General features: G+C 50.0%; 1 protein-coding gene across 1 annotated transcript in view; it reads left to right on the top strand.

The window, feature by feature from the left end:
* The window catches only part of Il6r (interleukin 6 receptor), a 47,249-nt gene extending 35,464 nt beyond the window's left edge, over nt 1-11,785 (top strand). Inside the window, exons 7-10 of the mRNA XM_013353821.2 lie at nt 4,688-4,731; nt 5,656-5,725; nt 6,597-6,696; nt 8,570-11,785. Coding sequence (XP_013209275.1) covers nt 4,688-4,731; nt 5,656-5,725; nt 6,597-6,696; nt 8,570-8,768 — 413 coding nt within the window. The 3' untranslated portion in view covers nt 8,769-11,785. The remainder of the gene's footprint in view (nt 1-4,687; nt 4,732-5,655; nt 5,726-6,596; nt 6,697-8,569) is intronic.
* The last annotated feature ends 7,722 nt before the right edge of the window (nt 11,786-19,507 follow it).

Raw genomic sequence — 19,507 nt, 5'->3', positions numbered from 1 at the left:
GTGTGTGTGTGTGTGTGTGTGTGTGTGTGTGTGTGTGTGTGTATGCGCGCATGCACATTTCCTAGTCTGGCCTCTGTCTTCTTGTCTCAGCCTCTCTAGTAGCTAGGGCTTAGTGCTACAGGTACCTAGTGTACCTAGTGCCCATTTTTCTCTAGTCGTTGCCATTTCTGATTTATTTTGTTGAGGCGGAGACTACAAGCACGTACCTCCACACCCCACTATTATCGCTTTTAGAGAAATGTCTGTTCAGGCAGAAAGGCCTTTCTTATGTGAGCCCAGCACTGGCCTGGTTGACCTCACTCTGCCCTTGGGAGTAACCGCAGGAAGCTGCCCTGTAAGCTGTCCTCTCTGAACTCTCCTGGGGTTCCTAGAAAACCTGTACCTGCTTGGGCTGCTCCCACTCAGGGCTGATGGCTGCCTGGGAGGGTTTGTGGGTTCTTCACCTGTTTAGCCTTAAATCCCTGGTGGAAGGTGGTGTCCAGTGATATGTTGGGGGTGGAGACCACCTGGCCAGCTCTGGGTCTTGGACTTTCCAGCTTTGGGCTCCAGCACAGGTGACCCCCTGAGCTTGTTCAGAGCCCACGCCTCCTCACTCGAGCCAGAGACTGAGCTCCCGTCCTGGGCAGGAGTGGGGAGCCACTCTGGCCTGGCAGTATGTTTAAGAGAGAAGCCTCTACCATCCTGCTCTGGGGATACAGCGAGGGGCTCGGGTGCTTCTCAGGCTAGAGGGGTTAGGTTGGTTCTGTAAAATGAGACAGAGGCTGGAGCGGGAAGTGAGGCCCGCCCATGATGCAATGGCTCCTTGGCAGTTGAGCGGCACTGAAGCCTTAGGAGCTCCCTGTCACAGTCCCCAAGAGGGAAACCACACAGGCCAGAGGGTTGTACTTCAGGACACATGGTGAAGGGCAGTTCTTAGGCTATAAGCCCACTGCCTCAGTTTCCCTGCATTAGGAAACAAAAATTGATCCAAAATGGAGAAGGGGAGTCTAAATCACACTGCCCCCATTTGTAAAGGTTCTAAAAGCCCATTTTGGATCTCGAGATGTAACTCAGATTGGCCCAGCACTGCTTTGGGGGGTGGGCACTGGCTGGGGGTGCTCCTGTAATCCTACTGGGGAGGTTGGCGGCATGAGAAGCGAGGAAGATGTCTTGAAGCCCTGGGTGAAAGCCAGCACACAGCCGGCTCTCACTGCCAATTTCCAAGTCACTGGAGCCTCGAGGCGCTGGGAGGCAGGTGCTGGGTTTGGGTTTCTTAGGCAGGTGTCAGTACTCCTAAGTGACAAATAAGCTAACTGGGGCTGAGCTAGGTACTTCCCCAAAGTCGTACTAGCAAGGGACAGAGCCAGCGATCAGACCCAAACCGAGCACCTGCCTCCCAGATCCTCGAGGCTCCAGTGACGTGAAAAGTGGCAGTAAGGGCCAGCTGGGCGCTGGCTTTCACCCAGGGCTCCAAGACATCTTTTTCACTGCTGTTTTTTGTTTTTTGAGACAGAGTTTCTCTGCAGCTTTGAAGCCTGTCCTGGTACTAGCTCTTGTAGACCAGGCTGGCCTCGAACTCACAGAGATCCGCCTGCCTCTGCCACCACTGCCCGGCATCTTCCTTTCTTCTCATGCCACCAACCTCCCCGGTGCTAGGATTACAGGAGTGTCCCCAGCCAGGGCCACCCCAAGCAGTGCTGAGGGCCAATCTGAGTTACATCTCGAGATCCAAAGTGGGCATTTAAAACCTTTAAAAAATGTTCGTTATTGGAGCCAAACAGCCTTGGTTTAAATGCCTCATTGGGAGCTGAGGGGATGCTTGCTGGGAGAGACAAGGGGACTGTTGGGGCTGCTGGCTGTCAGTCTAGCTCCGGTTTCAGTGAGGGACGCTGTCTCCAGGGAAGCAGACAGCGGCAGAGCAGGGAAGGGAGGGAGTAGGGGATGAGAAAACAGGATGTTTGATGTCTTCTGGCCTTCACACACTTACATGGGCACACACACACACACACACACAGGAACACATACAAAAATTACAGCTTTGCCACTTTCTACTAACTTTGAGAAAGTTATTTTCCTTTTTCTTGCCTCAGTTTCCCCATCCTAATTTTTTAAAAAAAAATGTTTTTCCCTCCAGTATAGGATGTGTATGTGAAAGCAGGCATGTTTGCCACGGCACACATGTAGAGGTCAGAGGACAGCTTCCAGGAATTTATCCCCCTCTGCCCTCCCCAGCTCTGTAGATGGAACTCAGGTCTTCTGGCTTGTATTACTAGTGCTTTTACTGAGCGGTCTTGCTGGCACACTCCATACTATTTTTTAAGTTTTATTTTATGTGTATGAGTGTTTTGCCTGCATGTATGTATGTACACCATATGGGTGCCTGGTGCCCAGGGAGGTCAGAAAAACACACTGGATTCCCTGGAACTAGATTTACAGCTGATTTGAGGCTGCTCTGTGGGTACTGGGAACTGAAGCCAGGTTCTCTGCAAGGCCAGCAAGGGCTCTTAACTGCTGAGCCATCTCTCCAGCCCACCCCATCTTTAAATACCCTGGCCAGGTGTGATGGCCACGTCTATAATTAAGCACCTGAGAGGCTGAAACAGGAGGATTGTTCTAAGTTCCAGGCCAGCCTCGGCTTCAGAATGAGACCCTGTCTCAAAGATACAAACAATGACAAAACACAGGCATGGTGTCCTTCTCTGCAATCCCAGAGGCGGAGCAGGAGGAGCAATCCAAGCTTGCAGTCGGCCTGAGTTATATCGTGGGTTCCAGGACAGTTGAACCAAAATGTGAGATTTTGTTTCAAAACCAAACAACAACAACAACAACACCAGAGGAAATGGTGTGGTGGTTCATACCTACAATCCCAGCATGCTAAAACATTAATTCAGGGTCAGAGGTCAGCCTGTCATCTAATATAAATTCCAAGCCATCATGGGCAACAGAGAGACCCCGTCTCACAAAGCCAGTCCATCCACACACACATGTACAGTCTCTGGTGGGATTCGATGAGATTATAGGTGTGCCCCACCACCACGCAGCTGGGAGGTGCACACAGGTAGGAGATGCTGAGTCCTTGCTACAGTTTGAGGTTCGATTTTGAGTTAGCTTGCTGTGTGAACTTAGACACATTGCTTTCCCTCTCTGGGCCCATTTCCTTTTTATACAATGAAGCCGGTGAGTGGGTTCTTATTCAACACCTCCAGTGTTGCTGTGTGGTTTTCTCTCCTTGGAGACGGCATAGCCATTGAAATTTCTCTCCTGAGCAGAAACAGGCTCGCCCTGTTCTCCACCCCTTAGTGATTTGTTGATCTACTCCTGGGTTTGGGGTGCTTGATGTCTTATACTTGGTGATATTTTTAACTTCTTGGTGGAAAAAAATGAGACGACAAGAAAATCTGAGTCATTTCACCGTTTGCCTGCCGAGGGTCAGAGCCAGGTCCCTTGGGTCCCAGCTCAGCTTCGAGTCTGGGCTTGCTCCTGGGTCAGCCATTTCTGTATAAAGCAGTTCCCAGGAGAGCATGACCTCTGCCACCCTGTCCCCACCCCTCTTTATCAGGGTGCCCTCCACCCGTCCCAGGCATGATCCTTAAGGAATTATCGTTAATAGTGCTTATATCTTATGATATCATCCTTCTGGCCTGCCCTCCCTGCGTGTATATTGTAATATGTAATATATGATAATATAAACACGAGTTTTAGAAACTTTGGATCAAAGCATGTCTTCTACACAATACATCGTATCTTCAACATTTCTCTAAAATATACATTCTGAAGTTTTATTTTTAAATATTTATTCCACCTCTTCTCATTTTAACTTTTTCGTTTCTGTTTTATGTCTGGGGTGTTCTGCCTGCACCTGTGGCTGTCCACCACACGTCTGCGGTGCCCACAGAAGCCAGAGCTGCAGGCGGTTGGAGCTGACGTGGGTGCTGGGATCAAACCCGGGTCCCCTGGAGGAGCAGCTGTTGCTCTCAGCCTCTGTGCTGCCTCTCCAGCTCGCTTGAAGTTTTAGTTTTTTGTTTTTAAGTCCTGGTTGGCCTGGGATGCTCTGTGTAGATTAGTCTGGCTTTGATTTTCCAAGGTCTGGGCTTAAAGGCATGTACCCTGAACTTTTGTTTTTAGTAGATACAGAGTACTCAGGCACATTATGGACAGTGTAATGCTTTGATACACAGTTACATTGTGTATCATAAAATCGATTTTTCTCCAGGCTACTCTCTTAAATGACTATCAGGATAGATATAGCTGGTCCTCTAGTGTTGGATAATTCCTTATTCTCAGCATCCTGCTTTTTAAAGATAACATTGTTTCCCAGAGGTGGTGGCGCATGCCTTTGGTCCCAGTACTAGAGAGGCAGAGGCAAGTGGATCTCTGTGAATTCCAGGCTAGCTTGGTCTACAGGGCAAGTTCCAGGACAGCTGAGGCTATACAGAGAATCTTGCCTTGAAAAACTCAAAACCAACCAACCAAAAAAAAAGATTCTATTGATTTTTTTTCTTTTCTTCTTCCTGTCTTTCTTTTTCTTTCTTTTTCTTTTTTTTTTTTTTTGAGACAGGGTCTCCTAGTACCAGCCTTGAACTTGAGACACTCTTCCTCCTCAGGTTCGAGTGTTAGGGTTCAGATGGGCTCTTTGTACTGCTCTGAGCTGACTGGATTCCCCGGTCCACCGAGTCACCCCTAACACACCCCTTCTTTGTACCTGCAGAGCCCCCGAGCACTCCCACAGGGATCCTGAAGGACCCCACACAGGTGAGCTTGCCCCCACCCCCACCCCGCAGGGCCTGGACTGCACTGCTCCAGGCCTGAATCTGGTTTCCTGCTGGCTGCAATCTTCTAGAGTGTGACTGTGGGCCAGTTCCCTGTCCCTCGAAGCTGTAAGGCGCCATCTGCCTGGCTCTGGTGGCTACTGTTTCACCCTGAGCTGTTTGGACATGGCTGATGGCTTGGTCTGAGACCAGATTCAATTTATCCATGGCCTCCCCTGTGGCAGCCTGGTATCATGAAGTATTGGAAAGAGGATTACGTCTGAAGCTGCTTAACAAATCCCTTTACTAATCCAATTTCCCACCCAACTCTGTCTCCTCATGTGGTCCTTAATTCCCTCAGTACTGAGCTGGGGCCTTTGTTCCTCTGCCCCCCAAGCACAGAGAAGGAGGCAGAGGTCTGGGCCTCCCATGCTGGCTTCAGTCTTCAGGGGGCTGTCCTTGAGGGGCTTTACAGGCAAAAGTTCTTGCTTCTCAGGCCAGAGAGTTTCAGGCGGGTCCTAGGGAACTGACAGTAGCTGAGGACTGGCCACCTTCTCCACTGTGTGGGTAAAGTCTCAAAATTGGATCCAGAAGCAGAACTTAAGCCTATCTGAACTCAGGGATTGGCCCATCATGTAGCTAGCTAGCGAGCAGTGGAGTTGGGATGCTGGGACAAGCTTTTCCCAGGAGGCTACCACTGCACCTGGCAACAGACGCGTGGACAACTGCTTTGTTTACCGACCATGTCCTCTGTGCCTTTGGCAGAGCGATGGGCACCTGGCAAGGGGAAGGGAGCACACGAACAATGCCAGCGACAGGTAGATGGTTGGCAAAGATCGGCTCGGAGAGGCTCAGGAGACAGGTGGTGGCTTTGCAGAAGTGTGTATGGATGTTGAACTGCTGGTGATGGTCATTTCATGTCTCCTAGGTCTCTGATGAAGACTCTGACGACGAGGAGTATTTGTACAGCCAGCCTGTAAAAGCGACAAGCTTCCCGGGTAAGCACTAGTGTCTCTGTATTCCTCCAGCCTGCAGAAGAGCGCGCTCGGACACTGAGCAAAGGCAGCAACAGCCTTCCATTATTTTACTCAATGCAGCATTTAGGGCTGAACCCAGGGCCTTGAGATGCTACATATGCAGAGCAGCATAGCCAGTGAGCTACAGCACAGCTCATCTTCCATTACTTGTATGCTCGTTTGATCTTGTCTGCTAAGAAGCAGTGAGGCCTGTGAAAAGAGTGGCCAGGTCAGGAAGCCAACTACAGTCTGGCTGAGCATGGACGTCATTGCTAGAGACTGCAATGAAGGATCTGCGGAGGAAGCCTGCTTAGGGAGCTGCTGGCCCAGCCAAGAGTGTGGGCAGCAAAGGGGCTCAGCAAAGGGAGACAACATGCTGGGCAGAAGGGAGGTCAGGGAGCCCTGCAGGAGAAGGGACATGGCATGTCTGGAGCTTGAATGCCATGTTGGGGATAGGGAAGCAATGACACCCTAGTGGAGAAGTGGCTCCAAGGTACTTGTTGGATGTCCTCACACCTCGCTCACCCAGCCCTAGTGGATCTACCACCACGGGGTCCTCAGAGCCACATCTCTCGAGTGCCCTCTGCCTGATAAAGGACACAGGAAAGTTACTCTGAAAAAATAGCCAGAGAGTTGGCTGCCGGCTGGGAATCAGCCCCGTCTCAGCCTGTGAGTGGTTATTATGCTAGGCACTTGTGCACGGCTCCAGGAGCCTGGCCTTGGCCCGCAAGCTGGCAGTTTTGCTGCCTTCCAGAGCAGCATCTGCTTCTGTACTTGCTGACTGACTTTATTTTGTCTCCTCCCTTCTCTCCTTACCTCCCTCCTTCTCTTTTCTCTACCCCACTCCCCACAGTCTCAGGGCAAGATTCTTCCTCAATATCGCTGCCCACATTCCTGGTGGCTGGAGGAAGCCTGGTGTTTGGGTTGCTCCTCTGTGTCATCATCATCCTGAGGTGAGATGGGTCCTAGGGCTGTGGCCTGCACTCCGTGTTTTAGCTCTCATCTGCCCTGTGTTGTCAGAACCTCACTCGTTTCTTTATTCAGCAAATGAACGCACACCACACCCCCCACATATACCATGCATGCACACACACACACAAACCACACATGTGAACATACACGCGTGCACACACACCACACACACACACACACACACACACAGCTACTCTGAGCCCTGGGTCGGGTGCTGCAGGAGGCAGGGGATAGGCTAGGTACTGTCTAGTGAGGAAGCCAGTCCCTGACAGGGAAGGGCTGATGTGGCCATGGTAGGGAGGAAGAGGAGGACTTTTGGCAGAAAGTTCTCTCTACACGCTAGCTCCCGAGGTCCTCACCGTGGCCCTGAGCCGGCTTGACTGACAGCTAACACAGTGAAGTCCTCTCCTGTTTTTAGTGTTGGTTCAAATCCAAGGCTAGGCAGGGCTCTGGCACTGAGCTGTATGCCTGGTCTCTAACAGCAACTTCCAGGGAAGTAGGGATCAGACTGTCCAGTGACTGTGCAGAAGACAAGGGTCTGACCCGGCTGGAGTCAAACAGGAGTATGTCAACACTTGGGGACTGCATACTTTCTCCAACAAGGCTTACCTCTCAATCCTTTCAAAGAGTGCTGCTCTCTGGTGACTGAGCATTCAAATATATGAGTGGGGGGGGGGCTGTTCTTATTCAAACCACCAGTCATTTTTAGGGTATTTCCTCGGAGAGTGAATTCCTGGGTCAGAGGGGCTGAGTACTTGGCAGTGCATGGGGCAGCAGCGGTGTGTCCTCCTCTCACAGGGAGAGTTCCCTCAGGGGCCGGCTGGGCTCTCTCCCTGCCTCCATGCAACAGTCTACAGATTGTTTATGCCGTTTAGCTAACAGGCCAAGCGCCAACGGCGGATTCAGAGCCAGCTGTCAATCATCGATCATATCAAGAACAAGAATAGTCTGCTGGTACAGAAAGCCCAGGAAAATGCCCAGATCTTGTTTTTGGTGTTGGCTTCCGCTCCTCACCACCCTTCCTTGGGTAATTGGCATGTAATGAAATTGAGGGGGGCTCAGCCATGGAGAAGGAGGTCAAAGGGAGAAGAGGAGGCCCTGGTCTAGCACACCTAGCAAAGGCCCCTTGGGAAGGAGCCCCCCCCCCCACCTTCGCAGATTGGATCGGTATCTGCAGCTCAGCTTTCTTCAGGCTGTCAGCTGACTTTCCTTGGTTGCTGAGTCTGGCCTCGGGCCCAGCCAGCATGCTGAGGAGCTGTGATCTGAGCGATGCCTATCTCCTTCCTGCCCACCGTCGGCTTTCCTGTCAGATGAATCAACACGTGCCCAGTGGGGCCTTTCTCGGAGCAGGGCGGCTCTCCCTCCTGGGGGTGGGGTGGGTGGAGGTGGATGGAGACCTGACTGCACGGGACGGGGGAGGGTACAGGGACCACACAGCCTGTTTCTGCCATCCATGGCGGGCTGTGACTGAGCTGCCCCTGCCTGTCTTAGTTGGACCGAGTTCTATTTTCCCTCCCCACGGAAAGAATATTCTCCTTTTTGTGTGTGGATGGATGGGGAACTGCAGATGTGTGCCTCACATCTGGCACAGGGCTGATCACCGGCCGTCAGGTGACATTTGGAGTGCATAGAGGAACAGACACGTCTTTCCCTTTGTAAATGGGGCCGATGAGATGCGGTCTTGTTAGGACACCTCTGGTGATGATAGGAGATCTGAGCCGTCAGCATTTTTGTAAGCTGAACCTGGGCACACCTAGCAACCAGGGCAGACAGCTGCTGCTGGTGTTTTTCACTGTGACATTGACCTGAGAGGAAGCTCACGCTGTGTGTTTGTTTTTGTGTGTTTGCATAAAGGCTCAAGAAGACCTGGAAGTCACCGGCTGTGCGGGAAAGTAAGATGAGTTCTCCCCCGCCATATTCCCTGGGACAGCTGAAGCCGGCCTTCATCCTGGTTCCTCTCCTCACCTCAGCAGGGTCCCACAACAGCTCCAGGCCTGACAACACCTTAAACCACAGCTGTCCGGGTGTCAGAGACCCGCAGAGCCAGCAATAGGGACGGCTTATTCCACAGCTAATTGTCTGGATGGGACCTGCAGCTGGTGTCAGATCAGCACCGCCACTCCAGCTCACCTGGGCCGGCAGTGGCTGGTGGGGTGCAGTTTCCCTTTTGCACGAGAGCCTTGCAGAAGGTGTGGAGGGGTCAGGACTGTGTGCTGCACATGCTCCGAAGGCAGGGGTTGTGAGGGACGCAGGCCACCATGAGGACATAGCCTCCACACCCTCAGGATAGCCTCAGGTAGGGGTGCCAAAGGTTGCCCTAATTGCCTAGCTCTGACTCACTCCCCCAACCCACCTTTTAGCTGAAGTCTTGAAATCCAAGCACCTTTGGCCTTCTCTTTTCCTAGGCCGCTAAGGCTGGGGAGGAACTCATGCCCACTCTCCTCGATACCTGGAAAGTCGCTGGAAAAGCAGCTTGTGACAAATCTCTCAGGGCCTGATGGTTTAATCAGAACGATATTAATCTCTTGTAAGACATTTCAGATGTGAATGATAATTCTAGGCACTGCTGACTGCAGAAGTTTTCTTTTCTTCTTTGAACTCAGGACTTCGGGAGAAGAGAAGCAGGAAGGAAGGGGAAGGACAGGTCTCCACTGTGCCCGTTGTAGTCCAGGGACACAGCCTCTGAAAACATGTTTTCTGTCCCCCGCTACTCCCCCAGGGGAAGGTGCTGTTAGTGAGTTCCTCTGCTAGGGCAGAGAGTATAGCTACTTTGCTCATACTGGTTTCAACTGGACTTGAGCTACTGGGACAGACAACATTCATGAAAAAAGAAAAACTTAAGAATGCATTTCCATTTTGCTTTTACAAAACTGTTGCCTGAACCGCATGGTGGCGCACACCTTTAATTCCAGCATTTGGGAGGGAGAGGCAGGTGGATGTTTCTGAGTTCAAGGCCAGCCTCTGATAGAGTGAGTACCAGGACAGCCAAAGCTACACAAAGAAACCTTGTCTTGGAAGACAAAACAAACAAATTAACAAACAAACAAGGAAGGAAAACTGTTGCCTGTTTCTCTTGATTCTGGAAGAGGCCACTCAGTGTGTGCTGGTGCGTGAACCACCCAGGAGGTGGGAGATGATAGTGGGGTGGGGGATGGCAGGGTGATATAATAACTTTGTTTAGCACAAAAGCCAAGTCAAGTGAAAATCAAGAAAAATGTTTCCTGTAACAGAGAAGACTTCGGTTTCATTCTGTGTCTTGTTTCTGTCTTAAAAAGTGTACGAATAGTCTGTGCTTGGCTTCAGGGAATGAATGCGGGCCAGGCTTAGGAAAGAAGGGTATCCACTTCCTGTTTCCTCTCTCTGCCAACGTGGCCTTCCTCACTTCACATCCAGTCCCCAGTCCCCGCAGAAGCACTGGTCCTCTCTCTCCTCACTTTCCCTTCACTGATGTTAGTGGTCACCCAGGAGACCACAAAGTGAGCATTGCAATCGTTTACCAGATCCCAACACTTTGCTAGTAGCTTACCTTTTCAGAAAATGCCACCTCAGGGGACAGGAGTGGAGCCCGGAGGCCACGCTTGTTCTATCTGCTCCACAGATCCAGGTGCCACTGCCCTGGGCTTTGTATGTTTCAGGGCCTGTTGCTGTCATAGAAAAGGGTTTGTAAGTTGACAAAAAACAGGCAGGTATTCATGTTTTTTCCCCCTTTGTTAAGTTTCTGGGACTCAAGAGTCTCAAACGTGCTGTGATAGGGAGTGAGGGAGTGTTAGAAAAAGCCATCTGCAGGGAGCAGGCGGCTGAGCCCACGCGACCGCGAGGCTTAGTTCTTCACCTGGCTGTACCCGCACGCCAGTACTAAAGCCAGGCAGAACAAGCTGGTGGAAGATTGAAATCCAGATAACTCATTATCTCCGAAAGCTAAGTAGCTTTAATCCCCAAGTTGTTATTGCTTTCACTATTATTATAAAAGGCTAGCCCTCCCCCCTTTTTCCTTTTGACTTTTAATAAGCTAATGTCAATGAAGTCTGTTTCATCTGAGCCCCAGCTTAGCTCAAAGACACAGGTCTAGGCCCTCAGCTGCTTCTGGCCTCCAATCTGGAGTTTCTGCAGCCCACAGGCCGCCTGTCAACAGTCACTTGACACCCTCAGTCAGGGATTCGGCAGGCAGATGTGGCAGCTTTAGACAGGGTTTAAACACAACCTTCGCTGCACGGTGGGAAGAGTAGTTTTAAACTGAGCTTTGATTCTTAAGGCATTAGTAAAACAGCTTTACAGTATTTCAAGGGGCTGTGCACCAAGACGTTTGGAGACCGAATGCTTTCTCTCTGTGAGTGTGGTCTCTGCAGTTTCTCACCTGGCTGTACGCTCACACTGAGTCTTTGCCGTGTCCCTGATGTCTTGGGAGAAGGAAACTGGTGTGAAGTTCACAGCTGGAGTTGGGCTGGAGCCAGTGGGGCACAGAGCCCAGCAGGTAGACCAGCTGTGGCTGCGCTCTGCAGGTTTAAGGATCCCTGGCTTGCCTCCTTTTTCTCCCTAGCAGCTCGTTATGCCTGACCTAGTTGGAGAGGATTTCCACACTCAGCTGCAGGTGGAGGTGCTGAGAAACCTATCTTCAGGGTTACAGGGTTACAGGGTCACCTTTCCCATGCTGCAGCCTATGGTGAGGCTGTGGCTGGAAGTGGCAGGCCAGCTGGCTCAGGTCTGGTACTGGTGCTGGGGAGGGTCTGCCAAAGGTCTTTCCAGCCTCTAGTCCTCGCGAGGTTGGGTACCAGTTCCAGGAGTTTCTATGGCAACCTCGATGCTTATTAAGGAAAGCTGTCATTTTTGTGAATGTATGCTCAGATGGAGATCTAGTTTGCAGGGGAAGGACTGGGGCTGTGGAGCAAGCTGGAATGACAGATTTTCTTGGCTAGAGATCATATCCGTTAAGCAAAATACCTCAGTGCTACATGTTTTGTTTCAAGACAATGTTTTTAAGGTTTTTTACCCATGTTACCAGCAAGTTGATACCTAAGCTCTTTCTGCAAAGTAGTGTAATATGTCTTTTCAGTGCTTTTTTTTTTGGATGGGGGGAACCACTGTTTTTTAAAAGTGAAAATTGTAACTGAAATAAATACTTTTTCAAACTGCACTTGATGTATCTTGCTTTGGGAATCTTTTCATTGAAAGGAAAACCTCGTGTGATTAACAGGAGTACAGAGTGCAGAAGGTTAAATGATTCAGTATAATTAAGTAGGAGTATCCGAGGGGGAGGGGCATGGTGGCTCGCTCCTAAAATCTTGACACTAAAAAGGAGGAGGTGTGACGATTTCTCCGAATTTGAGGCTAGTGAGACCCTGTTTCACTTACACACACACACACACACACACACACACACACACACACACAAAAGCAAACAAAAAACCAGGACCAGAAACTAGCAATTTCTCAAAAGGCTTTAGTTAATAAGTTTCTCCCATACCACGCCCTGAAATTTCTGGAAGGAGGCTCGTGTATCTGTGGCGTTCATAACACTCGTTGTTACCGGGTCGCGGGCCTGTTGAAAAAAGGAAGACCCGTGACTTAGGCATCCACTGGATCGTGGAGGTGACAATGGCATCCTGAGAGCCACCCTGAACTTGTGGTTATCAGATGACTGAGTCTGTTTCACACTGAGAAGGGTCTTGGACCAGGAAAACCTGGGCCCCAGTCATCCCAATGTTCTAAACGGAAGAAAAGACATCATGTGGACGCTTTGTAGGTGGAGGGAGAGGACATTTCAGGGAGAGGCCTCCACTCAGGCAATGCCAAATTGGGAGTCATTGCTCTGTCCCCCTCTGCAGCCCTCCTTCCCCTGAGCCTTGGTGGCCAGGTTCCATGGGTGGAAGGGGAGAGACCAGGTCCCCCCAACCCCAGCCCTGTGCTCTCCCAATGACACAGGGAGCAGATGGCGACTCTCCACAAGGAGCAGTTGCTGGAAGTCTCTGCTAAGAAACATTTTTTTTCCTTGAAGGCACAAGGAAGTAACATTTTCTATAGATCTACGGGAATTGCAGGCCCCACGCAGAGGTCACGCTTGGGGAGGGGGGCAGTGTGCTGTGTGAGGGCTTAGGTGGGATGGGGTAGAGCAGGCTGAAAATACAGAGCTGAAGAAAATGGTATCGGAAATGTGGCCCGGTTGGCAGAATTTAGTCCCAGCATGCCCAGGACCCCGGATTTGACCCTTGGCGCTGCATACATTGGTAGAGGTGGCGCAAAACTGCACAGACACCTTAATGGGGGGGTCAGTAAGGCCATGAAATGCTCACACCCCCAGTCTAGGAAATACTCTATCAAGATCAGTTTGAATATTCCCCTTGAGGGTGAATGTGTGTCTCAGAAAGCCACGTGAACGCTTCAGATGGCTCTCCTGGGGCAATGACGGGCTGCCGAGTGACATGAGCACTGGCTGTCAAGACGAGCCTTTCCAGGTGTGGCTGGTTGGGGGATGCAGGCTCACGCCCGTGTAAGCACCCCTCCCTAAGACTCTTTAGGGAAACCCAATAAATTAACTGGTCCCCAGACTCCTGCATGCCTTGGTTTGGGTTTGTGGTGGAGACCTTGAGAGGAGGGGCAGACATTGCTTTACTCTCTGCCAAGGAAGGAATTTTGGCCACAGTAGTCAATAGCTAGGAAACACGCATGGGCGCTGAAAAGGTCTATCATCGACCCTGTTGGTATCCAGAAGTCTACAGCTTTTGGTGGAGCTGACCTATCAGAATCCACTCAGGAGGGCTGGAGGTGGTGGAAAGCCTTCTCAGCACACGCCCTGGCTTCCATTCCCAGCCTCATAAAATATCCAGAAAGTTAGCTGATAATCATGGCTGCCCTGTATCAGCCTCAGCCTGGGGCTGCTTCCAGATCAACACTTCACACACTTCAAGGTGGGGCAGTTGAGGCTCATTTCAGGTTAAGAGTGGTCCAGGAGACCCAGGCTAGTGAGGAGGTCAATAAGACCCCAAAGTCAGGTCTTCTCCACCCCAAGGCAGGTGCTACTTCCTCACCAAGGGCTCAGGTCCCATAGGGTTGGTGTCTTTGATAGGTCTTTTCTGAAGGCCATGTGCTCTCCCATTTTCCCGCGGTCAAGGCCTGGACCACACACTCCAGCCAGTGTCCCTGGTTTCTTGGTTTGTCAAGATGAGGCCAACAGCTGAGCCTATTGGAAGTCTAGTCCCAGGGGAAAGGCGTGGCCTAGGGTTGACCTTGAAGAGTCAGAACCAGAGAGGAGGGGCGGAAATCACTTCCTTAAACTTATTAAGGGTTGCCAGGGGCTTCCCTTTCAACTGGACTTGTCCTGGTGAGATTTGCTCCTTGCTAGCTGCCTATCTTGCATATACTATATGGACTTTAAAAACCCTCCGATTCTGCTCTGCATCGCAGGGCCCCATCACAAGGCGGCACTGAAAGGCCAGCAACCTAAGAGGCCAACCTGAACATCTGAGTTGAACTTTATACAAGCAGAAGACAGTTTGGGTTTGTTTGTTTGTTTTGTTTTGTTTTGTTTTTGAGTTTTTCAAGATAGGGTTTCTCTGTGTAACAGTCCTAGCTGTCCTGGAACTAGCTCTTGTAGACCAGGCTGGCCTCGATCCGCCTGCCTCCCAAGTGCTAGGATTAAAGGCGTGCGCCACCACCGCCCGGCAAGACACAAGTTTTGATTTGGAAAATTTCTATCAATTTCTCTAAGTCTGTTCCCAGCTCTCCTGGCTTCTTTGGGGACATGCACATATGTGATAGACCACACACACACATAAAATAAAATGCATTAAACTCTGGGACTGGAAAGGCGGCTCCATGGCTAAGAAGTACCAGGCGCTCTCGCAGAAGGTTAAAGTTATTCACGGAAAACCCAGAAATCTCGGAAATGTTCACACGGAGCACTCAGGATCAAATCACAGCCGTTTCTGAGAACCGTCTTTCAGTTTCTTGAAACTCCTTACTGAGAAGGAGGGGAAGAGCCTTCACCACTGGCTTCCGGTGGGTGGGACTCACGCAGGGACTTACAAACTTGGGATCTTTCAGATCTCACAAGATGAAAGCAACCGAGCGCCCCTTAGGAGGCTTTTGTTTTAGTTCCTCTGAGACAGAGTCTTTCTAAGCAGCCCAGGCTGGCCTCCAGTTCACATTCTTCCCTCGCAGCCTGCCCTGTTTGGTAGTTACACCCAGTTTAAAGACAACAAGTGCTTGGCTTTAAGGGCTTGTCCCTCAACTCACTAGGCCGCTTCTAGTGTCAGGAGTTCCCCACTCTCCTTTAAATAAACAATCTCTGTTTCTATTTCTAACCAACTGTCCCTGGTGCAATCCTTTGGTCTAGGCTGCAAGAGCCTGAACTCCCGTGTCCTCTTAACTCTGATATGCCGTCTGGAACTAAACATGGTTTTCTTATTTTCTTATCTCTTTTTTGGATTCAGGCTAAGGCTAAATATAATTTTCCCTGATATGCTGGGTTTCTCAATGTTCTCTGACCTCTAAGCCTAATTTAAGATCAGGACTTCCTCCTCCTGGCAGCAGCTGGGACTTCAGCTTCCCTCCTTTTTCTTTCTTTTTATTTTTATTGAGACAGAGTCTCTCTACAGAGCCTTGGCTGTCCTGGAACTCGTTATATAGACCAGGCTGGTCTTGAACTCACAGAGATTCACCTGCCTCTGCCTTCCCAGTGCTGGGATTAAAGGCCTGCGCCACACCTGGCCTGGCCTCTCCTTTCTTTCTCTCTCTCCCGTCTTTCTTTCTTTCTTTCTTTCTTTCTTTCTTTCTTTCTTTCTTTCTTTCTTTCTTTCTTTCTTTCCTTCTCTCTCCCCTTCCTTCCTTTCTTTTAAAAGATTTGTTGGGCGGGGCAGTGGTGGCATGCAACCTTTAATCCCAGCACTTGGGAGGCAGAGGTAGGCAGATCTCTATGAGTTCAAGGCCAGCCTGGTCTACAAAGTTAGTTCCAGGAAAGCCAGGGCTACACGTAGAAACCCTGTCTTCAAAAACTTAAAACCAAGCAAACAAAAAAAGATTTCTTTATTTCTGAATGCTATGTATAATAATACTTTCTTAGCACACCAGAAGAGGGCATCAGATCCCATTACAGGTGATTGTGAGCCACTATGTGGGTGCTGGGAATCAAACCCAGGTCTTCTGAAAGAGCAGCTGGTGCTCTTAACCACTGAGCCAACTCTACAGCCTATAATATGAGTATGAGGTTTCTGTAGCTTTTGAAACAACAAAAATCGAAGCAATTCCCTAAACTAAATGTGTCACCCCCTTTTTTTTTTTTTTGAGCTAGAGTCTCAGGTGTTCCAGGCTGGCCTCCAATTTGCTAGGAAGTTCTAGACGGCCCTGAACCCTGATCTTCCTCTTCTTGGGGAAACCTGCCTTGGTCCTGAACTACATCCAGCGAAGTCTCTAAGAACTCTGGGATGTCACAGAGGACGTGTGCTTTCTTTCTCCCTTTCTGTCTCCATAGCGACATCTTACATGAGCATTTTGTTTTTACAATGAAAGGAAACTTTAAATTTAGTAGCTAAAATATCATCTCTTTGTTTCTGTTTCTGTCTTTTGCTGTTCTCTTACTGGTTTCTTTTTCCTGGAACTAGCTCTTGTAGACCAGGCTGGTGTCGAACTCACTGAGCTCTACCTGCCTCTGCCTCCCAAGTGCTGGGATTACAGGCATGTGCCACCACCACCCGCCCTTGTATTTTGGTTTCTTGAGGAGAATCTCCCTCTATTATGTAGCCCATGCTGTCCTGGAACTCTCTTTGTAGACCAGGCTGGCCTCGAATTCACAGAGATCCGCCTGTGTCTACCTCCTGAGTGTAGGCGTGCACCCCATGGTTTTATAGGTTGCATGGTCACTGAACAGTTGTCTATTAAGTCCAGTACAATAGTGCACACTGTGGTTCCGGCTGAAGCAAAGAGATTACTTGAATGCAGGAGTTGCAGGCTAATCTGGGTACCATAGCCAGACTCGCTATTTAACCTAGAGTGCCCACCTGGCAGCACGCGTCCTAAAATAGGAACAGTACATAGAAAACTAGCGTGGCCCCTGCCGGAGGATCACATGCAAATGTACAGCCACCTGTGTTTTTAAAAACTAACCGACCCAAGAAACTCAGCAAGGGAACCAAGTGGTTCGAGCCAGATCTCCTAAAGTAGTCCCAGAGGCCGTGGCAGGTGCGAGGTGGCTCTCTGCCCTCTCATAAAACCTGATGTTCTGTTTCTTAAAGGATGAGGGTTGTGGAAACAATGTTGCAATTGGAAACCCAGTTTAAAATCATCCATAACAACACACCTTTGTTAACTCCCCTCTATTCTATTTACTTATGGTTTTTTTTTTTTTTTTTGCAATAGGATCTCACCATGTAGCACAGGCTGGCCCGGATCTTGTTCTGCAGACCAGGCTGTGGGCTAGCCCCTTGGTGGATAATTTTTCTTGTTACTAGCCCTGGTTCATTCTTTGATAAATCAGCTGGGTTTTCTTTGCAAGTGAAGTAACACATCTTTTACTATAACGATTTCAAATGAGCAGTCTCGTTGATTTGAGCCCGTGCATCAGAAGTCACTGAAGAGTCACACAGGAGGCATTTGGAGTCAAGGGTGACTGCGTTATGACTCACAGTGCGGGGAAAGAGACTGGTGTCACTTGTGGAGTCTGGAAATGACCCTCCGACCTCCCAGCAGGGCTACCGCTTTGGGGTGACCCTGCACTGACTTCAGAGCTTCTCACAGCTGTCCGGGTCCCTGGGGGCTGGGAAGGGGAGGGGCTCCATGGAGGCCCCTGTCAACCCCAGCTCAGCTTCGTCCTGTAGACAGAGCCTTCCGCCAGGCCAATTCCCCTCCTCAAGTCTGCAGGATGTAGTCCAGAGCTGTGATTGAACACAGAGGGTGAGCACCTAGGTTTGACTCTAAGGGAGAAGTGCCTTTGGCCCACTTCACTGCTGGGCTCAGCCGTCGTGGGCTTCCGGAGAGAACTCTGTGGCCACCCAACCTTCATGTCCTGTTTGTCTGATACATTTCCATTGTTAGAGAATACAGAGGTATAATTGAAAACTACGTGGTTATTCTTATTTTATGTGTGTGCGTGTTTGCTTGGCATATGAACACAGTGCCTGCAGGGGTATAGGGTCTGCTGGAGCTGGAGTTCCACATGTGGGTGCTGGGAAGGGAGCCAAGTCCTCTGTGAGAGCAACAATGCTCTTAAGCCCGAGTATTTCTGCAGCCCGCTTTACCGATTCTGTCCTCCAGATGTGATTGGTTCTGTAGGCTGGGAAGCAGAGGTGGCAATTAAAAGTCACACCTGGCTGGGCATGGGGGCACACACTGCACTCCCAGGACTGGGAAGGCAGAGGCAGGGGAACCTCAGGCTGAAGCAGTTTGTGCTACGCAGACAAAAGCCCTGTCTAGGCAATGGCAAACAAACCCCTAACTTGAGGCAGACCTGGGCTGCCTGTGACCCAGGAATCTCATGGATCATTCTGAGCATCAGATCCTCATTTGAAAAATGAGGCTCCCACCTGGTTTCCTGACTTGTGTGTGTGTGTGGGAGGGGTTAAAATAAGACCACGTGGATGGAAACCATTTGCTATGTATGGAGCCTGTCACGTACTTACCCTTGTCTTACTACGTCACAGGACCAGAATCCAACATCCAGCACCCAAGTCTGGATTATGAAAAATTCTACTCTGATTCTCTAGATGGAGCAGGGGAAACACTGTCCCATGTAAACATCCTTAAAAGTACAGAGAAGCAGTGGGGACTCATACCACCTGATGCAGATCAGGCAAACGCTCAGCGTAGGGCCAAACCTGGACGCTAGATTGCTCATAGATAAGAGCAACTGCTGTTTTTGATGAGGGCCAGCCTCCAACTCTCAACATCACAACCAACTGCCCGTACTTCTGGCTTCAGGGTGTCCAGCGCCCTCTTCTGTCACCTGCGGATACTGCACACCTCCACACAGATAAAGGAATGGGGGCTGAGGAGAAGGTTCTGCAGGTACGAGCCCACACATGCTCATCAAGTAACAATTGCCTGTAACTCTTGCTCCAAAGGATCTGGTGCCTCTGGTCTCTGCTGGCAGGTGCTCATGCCAGCCCCTCTTCAGATAACTAAAAATGAAATAACTATTTAAAAAACAAAAAATAAGCCAGGTGGGTGTGGCACACACCTTTAATCCCAGCACTTGAGAGGAAGAGGCAGGCGGATCTGTGAATTCGAGGCCAGCCTGGTCTACAGAGTGAGTTCCAGGACAGCCAGGGCTACACAGAGAAACCGTCTCGAAAAAAACAAAACAAAATAACAGCAAAAATCATGTGAAAAATATTGGGCTAGTGGTGCACCTGCCGAGGCCCTCAAATGGCTGTGTAGTGTCCACATGTGGAGGGGCGGTTTCCAGCCAGGACTGTGTGTCTACATGACCTGCGGACTTTATTCCTTTTTTCAAAAGTAGTGAGGTAACTTTATTTAAAGTGAAGTAGTCAAGATAGTATTGAGCAATGGTTCTCAACCTTCCTAATGCCATGGCCCTTTCTCAACTTTAGTAAAGTGATCTCCAACCATAGAATTATTTCATTACTACTTCATAACTATAATTTTACTACTGTTATAAATCATAATGTATTTACTACCAGCACTTGGGAGGCAGAGGCAGGAGGGTCTCTGTGAGTTCAAGGTCAGCCTGGTCTACAAAAGCTAGTTCCAGGACACACACACAGAGACACAGACACACACACACATACACAGACACACACACACAGACACACACACACAGACACAGACACACACACAGAGACACAG

The sequence above is a fragment of the Microtus ochrogaster genome, unplaced genomic scaffold, assembly GCF_000317375.1.
Source record: "Microtus ochrogaster isolate Prairie Vole_2 unplaced genomic scaffold, MicOch1.0 UNK16, whole genome shotgun sequence".
In the NCBI taxonomy this organism is placed as follows: domain Eukaryota; kingdom Metazoa; phylum Chordata; class Mammalia; order Rodentia; family Cricetidae; genus Microtus; species Microtus ochrogaster.
Note: the sequence above shows the minus strand (reverse complement) of the source record. Positions and strands in the feature narration are given on the sequence as shown.